The sequence below is a fragment of the Tinamus guttatus genome, unplaced genomic scaffold (assembly GCF_059628265.1).
Source record: "Tinamus guttatus ecotype Peru unplaced genomic scaffold, ASM5962826v1 Tinamus_guttatus_pri_ptg000116l, whole genome shotgun sequence".
Classification (NCBI taxonomy): domain Eukaryota; kingdom Metazoa; phylum Chordata; class Aves; order Tinamiformes; family Tinamidae; genus Tinamus; species Tinamus guttatus.
Genome location: NW_028288650.1, coordinates 2237424 through 2252534, shown reverse-complemented (window position 1 = coordinate 2252534; position 15111 = coordinate 2237424). Strand labels below are relative to the sequence as shown.

At 51.2% G+C, this 15111-nt stretch overlaps 1 protein-coding gene across 1 annotated transcript; it reads right to left on the bottom strand.

Annotated features, from left to right (window-relative positions):
• Positions 1-1197: 1197 nt before the first annotated feature.
• On the bottom strand, positions 1198-14761 carry BCL2L11 (BCL2 like 11). Its single transcript, XM_088521291.1, has 4 exons — positions 14356-14761; positions 12622-12627; positions 4976-5088; positions 1198-1326 (listed from the first exon to the last, which is right to left on the bottom strand). Exons 1-4 carry the CDS (start codon positions 14759-14761, stop codon positions 1237-1239), a joined length of 615 nt encoding a protein of 204 aa, XP_088377417.1. The 3' UTR covers positions 1198-1236.
• Positions 14762-15111: the final 350 nt, after the last annotated feature.

Below are 15111 nucleotides of genomic sequence, written 5' to 3'. Positions count from 1 at the left end.
ACCATGGTAAAGGAGCACATGGGAGTCCCACCACGCAAAAACGGCCCATGTTCTTCACCCCGGTTTGCTCATCCCCATGCTGCTCCACACTGCTCTGGGACGGTGTCTCCTGGCACCCCGGACGCGTCCAACACAAACGTGACCTCAGAAAACTTGCAAAATGTTCAAAAAAAAAAGATCTTGGGTTCAACAGCAACATGCTGACCACTGCTGAAAACAGTTCCTGAAGTTATGCAGTAGGACCCTTCACCTCCGGGTGCAGAACTGCAGGGCTTGGGTATATGTTTTAACCTATCTCCAAGAACACTTTATTGCTGCATTATCCAAAGTGATCAACACTGTATATTATATATAACATACAATACGTGAGCGTCTTCACGCACACAATTCAGAGAAAAAACTTCTAAAAAGGCAATCTGGTGGATTGGGGTTTGTTTGGTTGGTTTGGTTGTGGGGTTTCTTTTTTCTTTTTTGGACCCTAAGAATCTGACAGTTAAAATCTGGAATTTCAGCATTAAAAAAGAGAATAAAAACATTTAAAGAAAAAAAAAATCAGTCAGCAGGAAATAGGCTATTTGCATGATGCAAATAGGATTTGATTTGGCGTTATATTAGGTATTTACAGATGAATGAAGTGCTGATTTAAATCCATCTCCCTTCCTCCAGCAGCCTCTTCCTTGCAGGCAAACACTTGGGAAGGAGGGAGACCCACATCCCATCCCTGACGAGGGCAAGGGAAGGACGGGGCTGCATGAATGCACAGTAATATTTGTAATACAAACTAAGGCAGCTCTGCAGATCGGCTGGCTCAGTCTTCTCCGCTGCAGGATAGATCCAAGATGAGCCTACAGATTTCCAGGAATGACGGAAAAGTGATTCAATATCTGCAGAGCATTTTCTCTGAGATCAATCTTAAAAAAAAAAAATGTATAAAAAAATAAAGAGTTCAAGAGAAAGACAGTAAACACCACTCTCAGACAAAATCCTGCTTCAGAGAGTTCCAATAGGTCCATTGGCGAGGCGGGTGCCTCCAGTGCCACCCAAGAACACACGGGAAGCAGCAGCCAACGTGCGGGTTTCCGCCGACGGCGACCACGGCACCTTCGGGATGTCCTTGGAGGAAGGAAGTTTTCCAAACCGCCTGTCCAGGGCACGGACAAGACCCGCTGCTGCTTGTTCTTCGCCGGTTTTCAGCGCAAGGAGACAAGTCTCTGGGTGTTGCACCGCGCGCGGTGCTCACTGCATCCTCCAGATGAGGCGGATGATGTAATGCAGGAGGCGCAGAATGACGACCTGCGGATTGCCCGCGCGATTATCCAAGAAACCCTAAAAAAAAGACAAAAAAAAGAGTAAAAGCGACTTTAATATCAGACCTACAGTCCCTTGTGCGATGCCATACGGGCAACAAAGAGAAGTTCCTTCTGCTTTGCAATCCTAGAACAACTCTAGTATTGGGGTGATGATGAAAAGAGGAGCCACTCAGGGAGCTCTTATAGAGGAAAGACAACACATTATCCCCTGAACTTGCCAATATTATTTCTGGTTTTGAACTTGATAGGATAGAAAAACACCACAGCTTCTAGGTTACCAGGACACAAAACATGGTTATTGAGGGAGGACTCCCAATCACTACTGACACCAACGCATTGGACATCTCCATCCCATTTCTCTCAAAAGGTGCAGAGTCTGCCTAACTAGTTTGATGGCATCTAATGCCCTCAGAGAAAACTGGTGATAAGGTTTTCTCCTACACATAAATGGTAGTTCATGGTCCTGGTAGAGAAGGAAAAATGAGAGGAGGCAACAGGGTATTCTCCAAGTCTCTCTAGGCTCTCAGCCTCAGACTGTGATTTTTCCCTCTAGAGTTACAGGATCGCTTGGTTCTCACCCCCCAAACTCTATTATTTCCTTCAAACAGGGACATGGAAACATAAATATGGTCCTCCGGACTTGTTGAAAAAAGCAACAAGAATGAAAACATGCAAAGAAAACCCCATACCACCTCCAAACTCTCAGCTAGCACCTTTCCTTGAGTCCAATAAATAAATAAGCCCCCAAGCTTTGGAGGAGAGGAGACCACACACCTCTGGCTGCGTGGTGAAACACTCGCCCTGGGCAAAGCTGGGAAAACAGGGAGAATTCACAGCTTTTTTTTTCTTAATTATTATTAATTATTTATATATATATAGGAATCACCTTGGAGAGGTATCTAACAAATACTTTGCACCCTTTTTTCATGCTCCAGATGCCCACGCCTGGTCCATCAGCAACGGCAAAAAGGGCAGCACCCCAAAGTGCTGCAAATTGCAGAAGAGAAGCCCAGACGTCACCCCCTTTCCTTCCCCGTTTGCAAACGACTCAACTCGGGCTGTGTTTAGCACTGCAAAGTCACGGCCACACGTGCCCTGGAGAAGGGCAGAAACTGGGCTCCGAGATGCAAACGGTCAGAGCAGAAATCGGGGTGTTTTACACCAAGATGCAAACTCTTCCCCCCGGCTAAGCCGATGAGGCAGAGAGCAAGGCAAGGGAAAAACATATAGAAAAGGAAAAAAGAAAACCCTAAAAAAGTCACAAAAAAGCACCCAAATTTTATTAAATAAATAAATAAGGCAGCAAAAAGGAGACTCTTCTGCCTTGCCGGGCAGCTTGGTCCCATGATGGAAGGAGAAGACACAACCGCGTGGCCCAAGGTGATGAATTCTCCTCGGCCTCCGTGTTATGGAGCAAACCAGGAGCAACCCAAGGAGCCAGAGCTACAACACAGGGAGGAAACCCCACGGCTGCAGAACCAGCAGCACTTCAGGTGCACTGACCTATCTGACAGCTTCGACTTGTCTTTTTTCCTAAATGGCAGGACAGATGGATGGAGGAGAAGACACCTATTCCAGAGGCAATATTCCTGTGCATTGTGCAACAAATCCACAATCGCTTAAATGTTCCAAAACTCACTCTTATGGAAAATAAAGGATGACAAGAGTTCACCACCGGCGTCTGTTTAAGGGACAACAGGGAACGATGCTGCTTTCGACCTGAATCAGAGCTGCAGAAACATCGTGTTCCACAACCGGCTTCTCCAGTCCTCACACCACATGGGCAGGAGCAACGGACCCATCACAGAGGCTCCTCGTTTCAACGGAGGGAAAAAGAATTAAAACAAAATAATCCCACCCCAGGAAACTCAAAGGAGCTTCAGTGGGTGACTAGGAGTATGAGAGCAAGAAGATGCAACCCCGAGAACCACCTTACTCACATCTCCACCACCTATGATGAAGAACTTTTTCCAGAATCTGCACCACCAATTTCACCTCCCAAACCCAGCCCATGCAGCAAACACCCTTCCCACACCTGTGAGGAAAACAAGGGCCAGGAAGATGACTGGAGTTTGAGGGTAAGACAAGAAAACAAGAGATTGGACTTCCACATTGGACTTCGAAGTGCTAGCAGAAGGTATTGAGCACTCATCCCTCATCAGATAGATGTTTTGCTTTGCAATGAAAAGGCTGTTCATTGCACCAATAATCGGGTGTTTTGCAGCAAGAGGAGCTGGCTGAGAGCGGATGGGTCAGGTCTGGATGGGATGCAGGTTATCACCAAGCTGTTACAGGTTGGGCTTCCTGCTCCGTTGGAGAGATTTGTCCAGGAAGGGAGTAGGGCTCACAGTAAAAGCTGTGCCAGACGGCAGAGCAAGATGCTGGCAAAAGCTTCCTGCACACGACAGATGCAGCTGAACGTGCTCATGGATGAAGAGAAACCAAGCAGGTTGCTCAACGCACACGGGAAGGAGAAGGAAGAAAGCCCCAGAGAGAGGAGAACAGCTCAGGCCGCTCAAAGACGACCTAAACCTTCGCTTGCATCAGTGGCACAGCCAGGCCAAGCATGTGCCCACTCCACCTGGGAGAAAAAATGAGGATTCACAGGGATAAAACCAGACAGAGAAGCAGCAAGGCAGCCCGGGAAGATCCTGCACGGAGCAGGGCAGCCGGAGACGACCTGGCCCCGTTTTGGGGGAAAACCTCTGCAGGACGACAACGTGAATCCACGGAACGGTGAAGAAACGAGCGGCGTGACTCACGGCGCGGGGAGGCCGGATAAGGATCCGGGCAGCGAGCTCGTCACCGCGGGCACGGAACGGGCTGCTACTGATCACAGGACACGCTGGGGGATTGGAAACCACAGGCACCAACACGCAGCCGTTGTAACGCCAGACGGGTGGGTTAGACTTGCTAACTTTGGGAAAACTGCTGTTGCTTCACTTCTCTTTGCGCTGATTTGGGCTGGGGGGGGAAGGTGTTAGTTCCACCTAGTTTTGTTGCAACACATAGGTAGGAGTTTACAACGCTCCAAATACATGTCTCAAAAAAACAGCAGTCTCACACTCTTTATGAAGAAAAAAAAAAAAAAAGCAGTCAGATCAGACTCCATTTCATGTTTGTGACTGTATTTTCCACCTACACGATCACGAGGAACCAGGCAGGTAGGTGAGCACAGAAACCTGCAGCTTTCCCATGCTGCCCACGTCCAAAACCCTGTCACCTGGTCCCCACATGTGCCTGCTCCCCAGCTCCTGGCAGGTACCCTTTCCAGGGAACTTCTCATTCCAAAAAAAATATGCCAAGATATAAAACTTTGAGAGGTTGTTGTAGTTTTTTAGAACTTTTTCCTTATTATCTACAACTTCAGTCCTAAAAGAGCAATAGAGCATGTTCTACTGGCTTACAATGCTGTGAATAAAACCATGCATTTTATATGTGAAAACTTCAAGCCTGATTTAAAGGTTATTCTGAATTTCTTTAACGACTGTAATGGCAAATGACTCCGCAGTACAGGCAGCGCATCCACACGTCCAAGCAAACACAACCACCCTGCACATCCCCCTGTACACCCGAGTGAATGAAACATTTGCTACAGAATTCACTTCCAGTCCCTTCTAGGGATTGCGCAGAAAGAAACGGAAAAGAAAAAATCTGCAAGTTACCCTTCTCGGACAATAGGAGGCATTGAATTCGTCGCCAATGCGCCGCAGTTCCTGTGCAATCCATATTTCTGGCTGTATATCTTCTGCTACCGACTGAGACCGCCACCTGGAAGCTGCACAAGAAATAAATAAATAAATAAATAAGTAAATAATAACCAGCGAACCTGCATGCAAGAGACACGAACGGCCTCCTCAGCCCATGAAAATCATCAAGAAAGAGGCACCTCTCCTAGAAGCTGAGCCCATCCGCCCAGAAGCTCTCCCCATACCTCTTAATGACAACGACGTTTGCACGGCACCGTGGAAACATCATGGGCACGTGGACCTCTAGAGGTCCCTTCCAACCTTAAGCATTCTATGATTCTATGGGCTGAAGGACATGGGCCCGCAAGGGAATGCTACAGGGAGTTATCATGAGGGCCACCACCATGGGGTCAACTCGCCCACAGGCTGAGTCAGACTGAATGGCATCTATGCTCCAAAGTGAAATTGCTACTGGGGAAATGTGGAGGAAGCAAACGGGTCCAAGAGGACTTCCCTCAGCTTTCTCAGAGCCACAAATACCCCTTCACCTGGGGACCTTGTTAATGGACACTTCAAGCGTCAAGTATTTCACATCTCGCTGCACAAGGCAAGAGCAGGACGGGCTTTCATTCAGCTTCCTCCTTGCACTTCTCCAAGCATTGCTCTTCTCTGAAACGGCCCACGACAGGCTGAAGCAGCTCCAAGATGTGCCTAGATGGGGTTCTGCTCACATCGAAGACCGGTCAAGTGACGTGGGCAAAGATTTGCCTCCAAATTGCATAAAACAGCCTGAAATCCCAGACTTGGACAGCAGGAAGAGATAAATTTTTGCACCCCTAGTAGGGTAGGTGGCCACAGGGCATATCCAAGATCAAAAGCAGCCCCTGCATTCCCGCATAGGTAACTGCTACCCTCCGATTTCTTTCCTCAGCAAAACCACCTTTTTCTCTCCTTCATAAATAGTTCTGCTTTCTTGCAAGCACAGGCAGCAATTTCTGCTCTAACCTCACCAAACCACTGTCTTGATAGTTTAAGTGAATTCTCACGTTTCTTCCCCAAATGGTTCTGACTCCAAGAAAGAGAGGAAAATGACTGTCGCGCTAAGAAGCGAGCCACAATTTGATTTATATGCAGAGAAGCTGCTCGCAGAGCAAACCTAAGGAGTTTTTGTCTCTGCTAAAGAACTGGAACTTTCTTCTTCTAAATATTACGTTCCAGAGTTTAAATAGAAAACAAACCAGACCTTCCAAACCAGTTCAGAAAACAGAACTGGGCTTACAAAAGAGAGAGAAAAAAAAAAGAACTAATACATCAGTCACGCTCAACTGTACCTAACCAACCACTCGAGTTTCCATTTTAAGAAGTTTCGAATAATAAAGTAACAAATGATAAAATGGGCGCACGACCCCAAGAGCCCGCGACGCATCCGAGGCCCCGCGCGTTACCTGCGCTGGCGGGCACGAGCTGCGGCCTTCAACCGAAACAAAACAAACCCAAACCCACACAAAGCACGAGCGTTTCACAAACTTGGCCCAAAACCTGAGGAGGGAATCGCAGGGGAATACAACCAGCTTCCAATCTCAAAATATTCAAAGGATTAGTAGCGCGGTTAAAAAAAATGAAAAAATTAAATAAGTGTCTGGCTCCAAACTGACTGGAAAATTTATTTCCGAGCCAAACGAAGGTGGCTTGGCTCGGAGCGCTGTTTTGTTTTCACGCTGTAGTAGTGCCCTGGGAAGGCTGCAGCAGGCACTGCCGGATCCATCCCGCTGGATTTCATTCAGCAAAGCCCTCGGCCTGCTCGGCGGCGAGGACCGGGCGCCGCGCGAGCCGCCGGGGCCGAGGCGGGCGACCCGCGCGGCCCCGCTCGCCCTCCGCCTCGCGGCGGCCCCGCGGGCCTCCGCCAGAGCCTCGGGTGACAGCAGCTCCGGCGGTCGAGAAATTAATATCACGGTTCCGTGGTTGAGAGCGAAATCAGGCTGAGGTTTTCAGAAAGGACTTTCTGCGGCGCCGCCAGATCGCAGCGTCAAAGAGCGGCCAGTCATAACGGGTTGCAGAAGCCGTCAGAGGAACTTCCCGAGCTCGCGCTGCCCTCGCGAGCCCCCGCGCCGCCATCCCAGGCGCGGCAGGACGCGCCACACAGGAGGAAAGAGAGAGAGAAAAAAGGAAGGGAAGATCCCGGGCTGCCAGGGACGTTTCGGGACTCGTCGTTTCTCCAATCGCTGGCAGAGCGGACCCCGTTTCCCATAGGAAACGGAGAGTTTCTTTGAGGCTTGCCTGGGCACGGAACGCTTTGCTGGATGTGCACAACCTAAGCGAGTCATACGGGTCAAACCAGCGGCTCTGAGCCGGGCACAGGCTCTGCCCCTGCTCCTTCCTCCCATGCTGGAAGCGGCTCCTGGGAAGCGAGGAGATGGCATCACCTCAGCCAAGGGGCACGAGCTGCATGGGCACCACAAAACACAAACCTTCGCTTGGGCCAGACTCTCTTGTCTCTACCCCAAGACCAAGAGCCAATGCTCTGCTCACCAAGCAGCATCCCAGCGTGATGCCACCTCTCACTCCTCAGGTATCAAACGAACCCAGAAACCTAGACTGAGCATCGGGGTTAGCATCCAAGACATGGGAAGATGCCTTAGAGAAGACCTCCTTCTCCTGAGGATGTCCTTGGAGCAGCCAGCGAGCTCTTCTCATGTGGATACACCACACGCATCGCCCCTGCGGCATCATGCATGGGATGAGCTGCAGATAAACGTCACTGCCGCCACATGGCTCGGACCTGCGCGGACGGGGCCGCTTCAACGCACGGCTTTACCCGGGATCAAAGGGATGAGACGCCTGTCCGTACACGTGAAACATCGCAGGGCGACAGGCCCACGAGCCAACGTTGCACCCTTGAAGCTGATGCCGCCAATAAAGCGTTGGGTGCTGCACAGATGACAGCAGGAAGAGAGATCCAGGCTAGATGCTGGAAACTAATGTCAAGCGCTTTGGCTAAGGTCTGGGAGCTCTCTGAGGGGCTTCCGACGTGCCCACGGCCGGTGCTGGCCCAGCCCATCCTGCCCTATGTCCCGATGGGTGCCACCAAGCCTGCCCCAAGCTCAGTGGGAAGGGGCAGGTTGCTGCAGTGGAGAAAAGATAAAGGGGATGAGGAGGACAGGGCTGGAAGAGCCTCAGGGGCACCCAGGCACTAAGGCTGGACACACCACGAAGCAATTCTCTCCCCACGCACAGGTCTCGGCTGGAACCTGGAAATCCTGTGAATCCAGGACCCCCAACCTTGTCCTGCCTCTCTCGGGATGCACAGCAAGACCACCTGGCTGCTGAGAAAACAGGGGCCACAGCAGTGCCCCAAGCAGCCACTAACGTCCCCAGGACGTCTGTCTCGGGTGCCCCCCATGGAGCCATCAGCACCCCAGGTGATCTACTTCTTGGGCACGTCCTGAGCAGCTTCCTTCCACCTGCAGGTCTGAGTTCACAGGCTGTTCCAGCCTGGAGGCTGGCACCGCGAACAAAATCACTGGCCCATGTTTTGGATACAACTTTTTGTTTTGGCTTGTAGCTTCCAAGTTTTGTAACCCAAATCCCCCTCAAGAAAGCCTCTCTGTAAAAACACTGGAAAATGGCTTCAGATGAAACAGCAGGTTATACACATGAAGCTCAAGGAGAAAACTAGCAGCTCTGAAACGGCACGTTCCTAAGAAAAACGTATCAAGTAACGCTAACTAAAGGGCTACCACCGTGTCCCACTTTCCAGCGCGAGGGCCTGCTTCCAGCAGCCCGCAGCTCTACCAAGCCGGCGGTTTGGGCTGGAGCTCCCCCTTGCAGTCCCGGCCTCTCGTTTTACACCGCAAGTCAGATGGGTCCAGTTCCAAGAACAAGATCAGACGCGCAGACGTTGGCCGTAAGAGCCGGCCGAGCGCGCCAGAGCCTTCTGCAGAGAAACCCTAGCGCCTCCGTACGCTGGAGCAGGTCCTTGGAAGCTGGTGAGAAGGCAGAGAAGTATCAGACGTGGGCAAAGGAAGACGTCCCGCATCCCTTCGGGAGGCACTGAAGGGACCCACGCTCCTACCAGCGCTGAAGAGGGAAGAGTAAAGTCAAAAGCAGGAGCCCGGTGACCTCCAGAAGGGAAGGAGGGCATCACCACTCTGGGCATACACAGATTTTCAGCTTCTTGGTTTAAGGTTTCCCCATTCAATTCGCCTTTCTGCTACAGCCTCAGGGTTTTCCCCGACTCTTTCATGTTGAGTTTACATGAAAGCACTGTTTCCTCGCTCCATGTCAAGCCAGAGGCATTATACAAGGGTTTACCAACACGGGTTTTATTCACAAGAGCCAGTTCATTATTATTTATTTTCACACAGGTTGTTGCCTCCTCTGCTGGAGGAAAAGCAAAACAGTTCCACACAGAGCACGAAAACTTCACACTTCTTTCCCCTCTTCTGGAGGGCAGGAAAACACACCAAGATCAGAATAGCACAGAGGAAACTCATTTACAAATCACTTCTACGCACCTGCTCCAAGTACCTCCAGGAAAAATATATACAAAGCCTGCACGTGCACCTCCTGCTCTTGTAGATAAAGCTGCTCTTTGGGAAAACAAAAAGAGTTGAGCAGCTCCCATCAAGAGCTGAGGCCTGCAGCTCTTCTAGCCCCTCTGAAGGGCTGTTTTCTTATCTCGGGTCATTTAATCCCACATGCTCTCACTGCTATGGCTCTGCATGGGGGTCACCACTTCTGGCACATTTTTCTTGCATCTTTATGGCCTCTTCTGGCGACCAGGAGAAATTCCTGGGTGCTGGACCTTCAACTCGGTTAAAGCTGGATTGGGAAGACACTTTCTGGATGGGAGGGAGGGAAGATACCAGCAGACACACTGGACAGGACGTTTCAATGAGACAGGAAAAACTGGTTCAAGCTATGAAACACATGGTATTGACTAGCCTGAAACGCGTGAAGTTCAAGCATCCACTCCAGCAACACAAGACTGCAGAGCATCAGTTTCCTAGAGAAGCTGGAGGGAAAAATAGAAAACACAACCCCAGGACATGCTGGTGCTTTTGTTTCACTTCTTTCAAATGATGGAGATCCAAAAGCATGAAAATCCATCTCCTCTGTCATTTCTCAGGAGGATGCAACATGAAGATCTCTCTCCTAACATCAGATCTCCAGCAAAACCTCTTTGATTCATCATCAGGGACTTCTTCACGGTCCTGGCAAGGCCAAGGGAGCTCATCACTGTTCCTCTTTCACTCCCCCTCACAAGCATCTTTCCTAACACACCAGACCAACCTTGCACAGCAAGCTGCTTTATATCCCTCATCCAAGAACAGCTCTTTGTTGCTTATTTTTTCCTGAGAAATGAGATTAAGCGTTTTAAATGACAGCACAAGATGCAGTAGAAGGCTTTTCAAAGTAGATGCTAGCATAGCAAATTGGACCTTCTCAGATACAAAGCTGCAAATGTAGCCTTTGCAACCACTCATCCTGCAAGCAAGGAGCCCGAGCTCCCCTTTCCTGTCACTGTAAAATTCCTCATTTCACGGCAACATTGCCATCCTGCCTCCTCTTTCCAACTTCTAAATAAGCCACCACCACCAACAAAAAAAGCTAAGATTGCCATGAGAGCATCATTTCATGAGCTCGCTGGGCAGCAACGGCCCCAACGCCCCTCACCTTGCAGCAGGGCTGAGCAGGGCTCCTGAGCACTGCATTTGCCTGGGCAAGCAGGGCTGTCTAGGATGGAAAGTTGTCTCAGCTGAGACCCTGGCAAAAGCTGCCCCAAAAAAACCTTCTCGGCTTTGCAGCACTCACCAGGTCTTCTCCCCTTAACGGCGGTTCTTGCAACGGGGTCTGCAAATCGCCAGGGAACTCAGTCAGGCCGGGAACTCAATTTGCTTGGCTGACACCTCAACGCTCCTGCTCTGCCAGCAGCCCGTGTGGAGCGAGCGAACGGCAACCTGCTCCCACCCCGCGGCACTCGGAGCGCTCGTGCCAGGAACGGGGCTTCCTGCGCTAATTAGCACTTGCTTACACAACTGCAGGTGTTGGGATGTTCTTACAGCTAGAAGGCATCGCTGAATTCCCAAGCTCAGCTCCTCTACCTTGCTGTTTGCAGGGCCGTTTTCAGCTTTTGGTCGGCATTGGGACCTCTGGTAACGTCAGCAAAGGTCTCTGAAATTTCAAGGAGGTGGTTTGGGAGCAGAATGGGAACCTGCTCCTCAGAAATGCTCTCCTGCTCCTCACAAAAGAGGCTAAAAACACTGCTCTGCCATCACACCCTGGACACACTAACTGTTCCTGCTGCAGAACACTTACATTTAGTATTAAATGCCACTTTACTTATGCATCCTGGAGAAGCTCATCTCACAGCCCGCACTATAGTGCCCTAGAGTGATTCAGCTGGGATCCCTCCGCACCCATGGCCCAGAAAACAAAGACCCACCTGATTTTAAGAGTGCCTCTCATCCCAGGAAATCTATGCAGAAAAATTAAACAAAAAAAAAGCATAGCACTGGTTTCCTTAGGGAGGAATCAATTCCAACAGGCGAGGAGCACCAAAGCGCATCATATCGCAAACACAAACCTTGGTCCCTGCCTTGCCAAGTGGATGCTCCTACTTAACACTGAACAGCAGAAGAATTAAGAAGGTTTTTTTAAATCTGTCACTAGGTCCTTGCACAGGGGGACAGCAGAGAATCTGCCCGTGCTCCTCCAACACCCACTGACCAGCTCTGGGCAGCCCTAGTGCAGGCAGGAGCACACGGAGAAATAGCAGCACTCACCATCATCCCAAGGCTACGGAACCGAGGAAGAGCTGCAGAAACAGCACTGAGAATAAGCAACCCGTTGGGCCAAAACAACTGAAAATTAACACTTCCTCATGAGACATTAGTGAAAAAAGTGCCAACTACCGAGGAGAAATTAATAGTGTTTTGGGGTGCTGGATAGAGTTAATGAAAAGTTTCTTAAATTTTCATCTTTTCATTTATGAAGCAGAAACCCCTTAACATCTGCTTCCGTAACACGTCGAAGCACTGCAGAGCCACAGCAGTTACTCTGATAAACCATTAAAAACCTGTTTGCACATATGGGCCGTATGCCAGCCCGACAGCTTCCCAAGGCTGCTCTTCCCTGGGAATTTGAAAGACTTGGTCCTCCACTCCTTGGATGAGAGACATTCCCGCGGAATCCGTGGGATATCATCCACCAGATCCTCCTCTAGCAACTCCTGAACCCTTCCCTACCCCTTCGTCGAGGCGAGCCGAGCAGTACGGCACATTCTGGGACCTGCGGGCCCTGAACAAGGATAAAACCGCGCTCTAGCTTCACGTTTCTCGCTTAATCATCTTTGAAAGTAGCCAAGGGTCTCATTTAAAGAGCTGGCGTATTTTTCCAGTTGCTTATAGATGTTTAGGATGATGCCCCTAGCAACAATAACAGAACAAAGGCTCGAGTAAAACCATCATTTCAACAGCATGCGCAGAGCTCTCCATAGGGATGGAAAAGCGGGAGCTCGGGAACTTAGGGAAAACTTCAATTTCTGTCTGGAGTACTGGCAAAAAAATGTTATTTAGTGCTAAAAAATAGCTGTGACCATCTTCACTGAAGAACCCCAGTACCCTTGTCTAGTAATTCTATGTGTGTTTTCTACATAAGGTTGTGAAACAAGCATTAAGCTGTAATTACTGCAATAATGTCAGAAAATCTTTCCTAAGGGCATATTACAGTAAGCACTTTGCAGCTGTAACCACAGCCATTAACTATAAAAAAAAAGAAAAAGATGTTTTGATCACATAAAGCTCAAAGCTGATGTTTGTTATGCACCAAGAAACGGTATCAACAGAAGTCCCTGCATCACCAGTGCACGAGTTAGCCCAGCGCCCTTTGCTTCTGCCACATTCTTAGCACTCCTTCTTCTGATTAAGCAGAATTAATCACACCGGCAGGATGACATCAGCTCAATATTTCAACAAGTTTGCTGCAGTAGTGCCTGCTCCATCATCAGAGGCTTGAACTCGAGCCCTTACCTGCTCAGCCCCATGTAAACAAACCCCGAGCAGCTAGAGATGATGTTGTCAAACACCAATCTGAGGTTCAGGAACGGAAACGGGAGCTTTGTGACCCTGGCCGCGGCAGTTTATTTAAAAACAAATGCATTAAATCTCACCACGCAAGCAAGCCTGAACGCCAGCACAGCGCGCGCTGCCACTGATGGGGAAGCAGGAGTCACCTGCTGCCACGAATTTTATTTGCTTTCCCCAAGCAGAAACCTACCTATTCCCCTATGACTCCAGTAAAATAAAATAAAATAAAATAAAATAAAATAAAATAAAATAAAATAAAATAAAATAAAATAAAATAAAATAAAATAAAATAAAATAAAATAAAATAAAATAAAATAAAATAAAATAAAATAAAATAAAATTTGCTGGCAGAATACCCGCTTGGGTAACCTTTGGCCATTTCAAGCCCCTCAAGGGCAGGTACGCTGAGTGGACCGCACTATCCACGTGGGAATGGCTACCTTGCAAAACCTCCCAATACTTTGCAACCCGGGCAAGCGTCCAGCCCGCCGCAAGCCCAACTAGCGCCGGCAACAGCCTCTAGGCTGAGGTGGCCAAGAGGAGCCCCCAGGTCCTCAGCCCACAGATCCGGGCACGCAGAAATTATCCACACGCTGCTCCGGCTGCCCGGAAATATTCCGAAATATTCCCCGGGCCAGGCTCAGGCCCCGGTGTCGCGTTTTGCAACCCTCCTGCAGGTACACGAACCGCTTCGGTAGCTTGTATTGCCCAGGGGGAACATGGGGGAGAGAAAATCTCGGAGCAGAGCACGGTTTGAAAGCATGAAATTGAAACACCAAAAAAAAAAAAAATCTCAAAAACCAGATGTTTGAAATCAAACCGCATCCAGTACGTTATTTTCCTACTAGAAAGCTGCACGCTGCATCTCCACGGGTATCTATTTTACACTGTCAAGATGGGAAGACCTCAGCCGCAGGTTAAAAGTAAATAAGGGGATAAATAAAAGCCGTTCAGTCCATCTGAAACGCCCCAAAGGCCAAGTTTTAAAAGCAACTTCCTGAACACCTCTCCCACCTCTGGTGCTACCCGTCCCACGCTGGATCCTGGGACAGTGTTTGTGGCATGAAGCAAGGCAGCCTCTCACCTCCCTGTCCCACCGCCCACCCCTTCCCCTGCTGGGTCCGCAGGGTCAGGAACGGCCCCCAAGGAGCTTTGGAGCAGGGGAAGGGTTTTCTGTGCTGGGAAAGCCACGGGCAGCACAGGGGGACCCGAGCGTCGCAGCGCGCAAGGGAGCACGGCGCGCGGGGCAGCAAGGCGGCGCGGGGAAACCTCGCTTACCCATTGCGCTCAGGTAGTGGTTGAAGGCTTGGCAAGGCGGGCTGGGGGTCTGCGTGGCCTTGTCGCAGCTCATGGGCGCGGGGCTCCGCTCCGCGTCGAAGGAGAAGTAGCCGCTGGAGGAGCGCGACAGCAGCGAGGAGCGCCTCACGAAGATGAAGAGCGGCGAGCGCGTGGCGAACGGCCCGGGGCTCGCGGGGGGCGCCACGGGCGGCTCCGCCTCGGCCCAGGGCAGCGACGTGGGCGCCCCGGGCCGGGGGCCGCCCCGCAGCCGCCCGGCCTCGCGCTCCCGCTCCGCGCCCGCCGGCTTCGCCATGGGGGCTCCGCGCCGCCTGCGGGGGGAGAGAAGCGGGGGCGGCGCGGGCGGAGGCGGCCGCCGGCCCCCCCGCGCCGGCCCCATTGTTCGGCCCGAAGTGCTGAGCCCAGCAAGTCTGGCCGCGGCTTTGGCGCGCCCGCCGGCTGCGTCACAATAGGCATTGTGCCGGGCGCGCGCCCGCCCCGCCGGGCACCGGCACCGCCCCGCGCCCGCCGCCGCCGCCACCGGCACCGCCCCGCGCCCGCCGCCCCCACCCGGCCCGGCCCGGCTCGGCTCGGCTCGGCCCGGCGGACACAAAGGGCGGCCCGGAGCGGGGAGGAGACACGGGCGCGCGCACCCCCGCCCCGCGCTTACGGCTGAGCCCCCCCGCGCCGGCCGCTCCGCGGTGCTTCGCTGCCTTCCTCCCCCTCTCCTCCTCCTCCTCCTGCCGCTGC

Excerpts from the sequence above, each read along its gene's own strand:
- BCL2L11 (XM_088521291.1), bottom strand. The coding sequence starts at position 14,761 with ATGGGGCCGGCGCGGGGGGGCCGGCGGCCGCCTCCGCCCGCGCCGCCC. Across the intron at positions 1,327-4,975 it reads CCTCCTATTGTCCGAGAAGG|GGTTTCTTGGATAATCGCGC; the intron begins GTAACTTGCAGA and ends TCTTTTTTTTAG.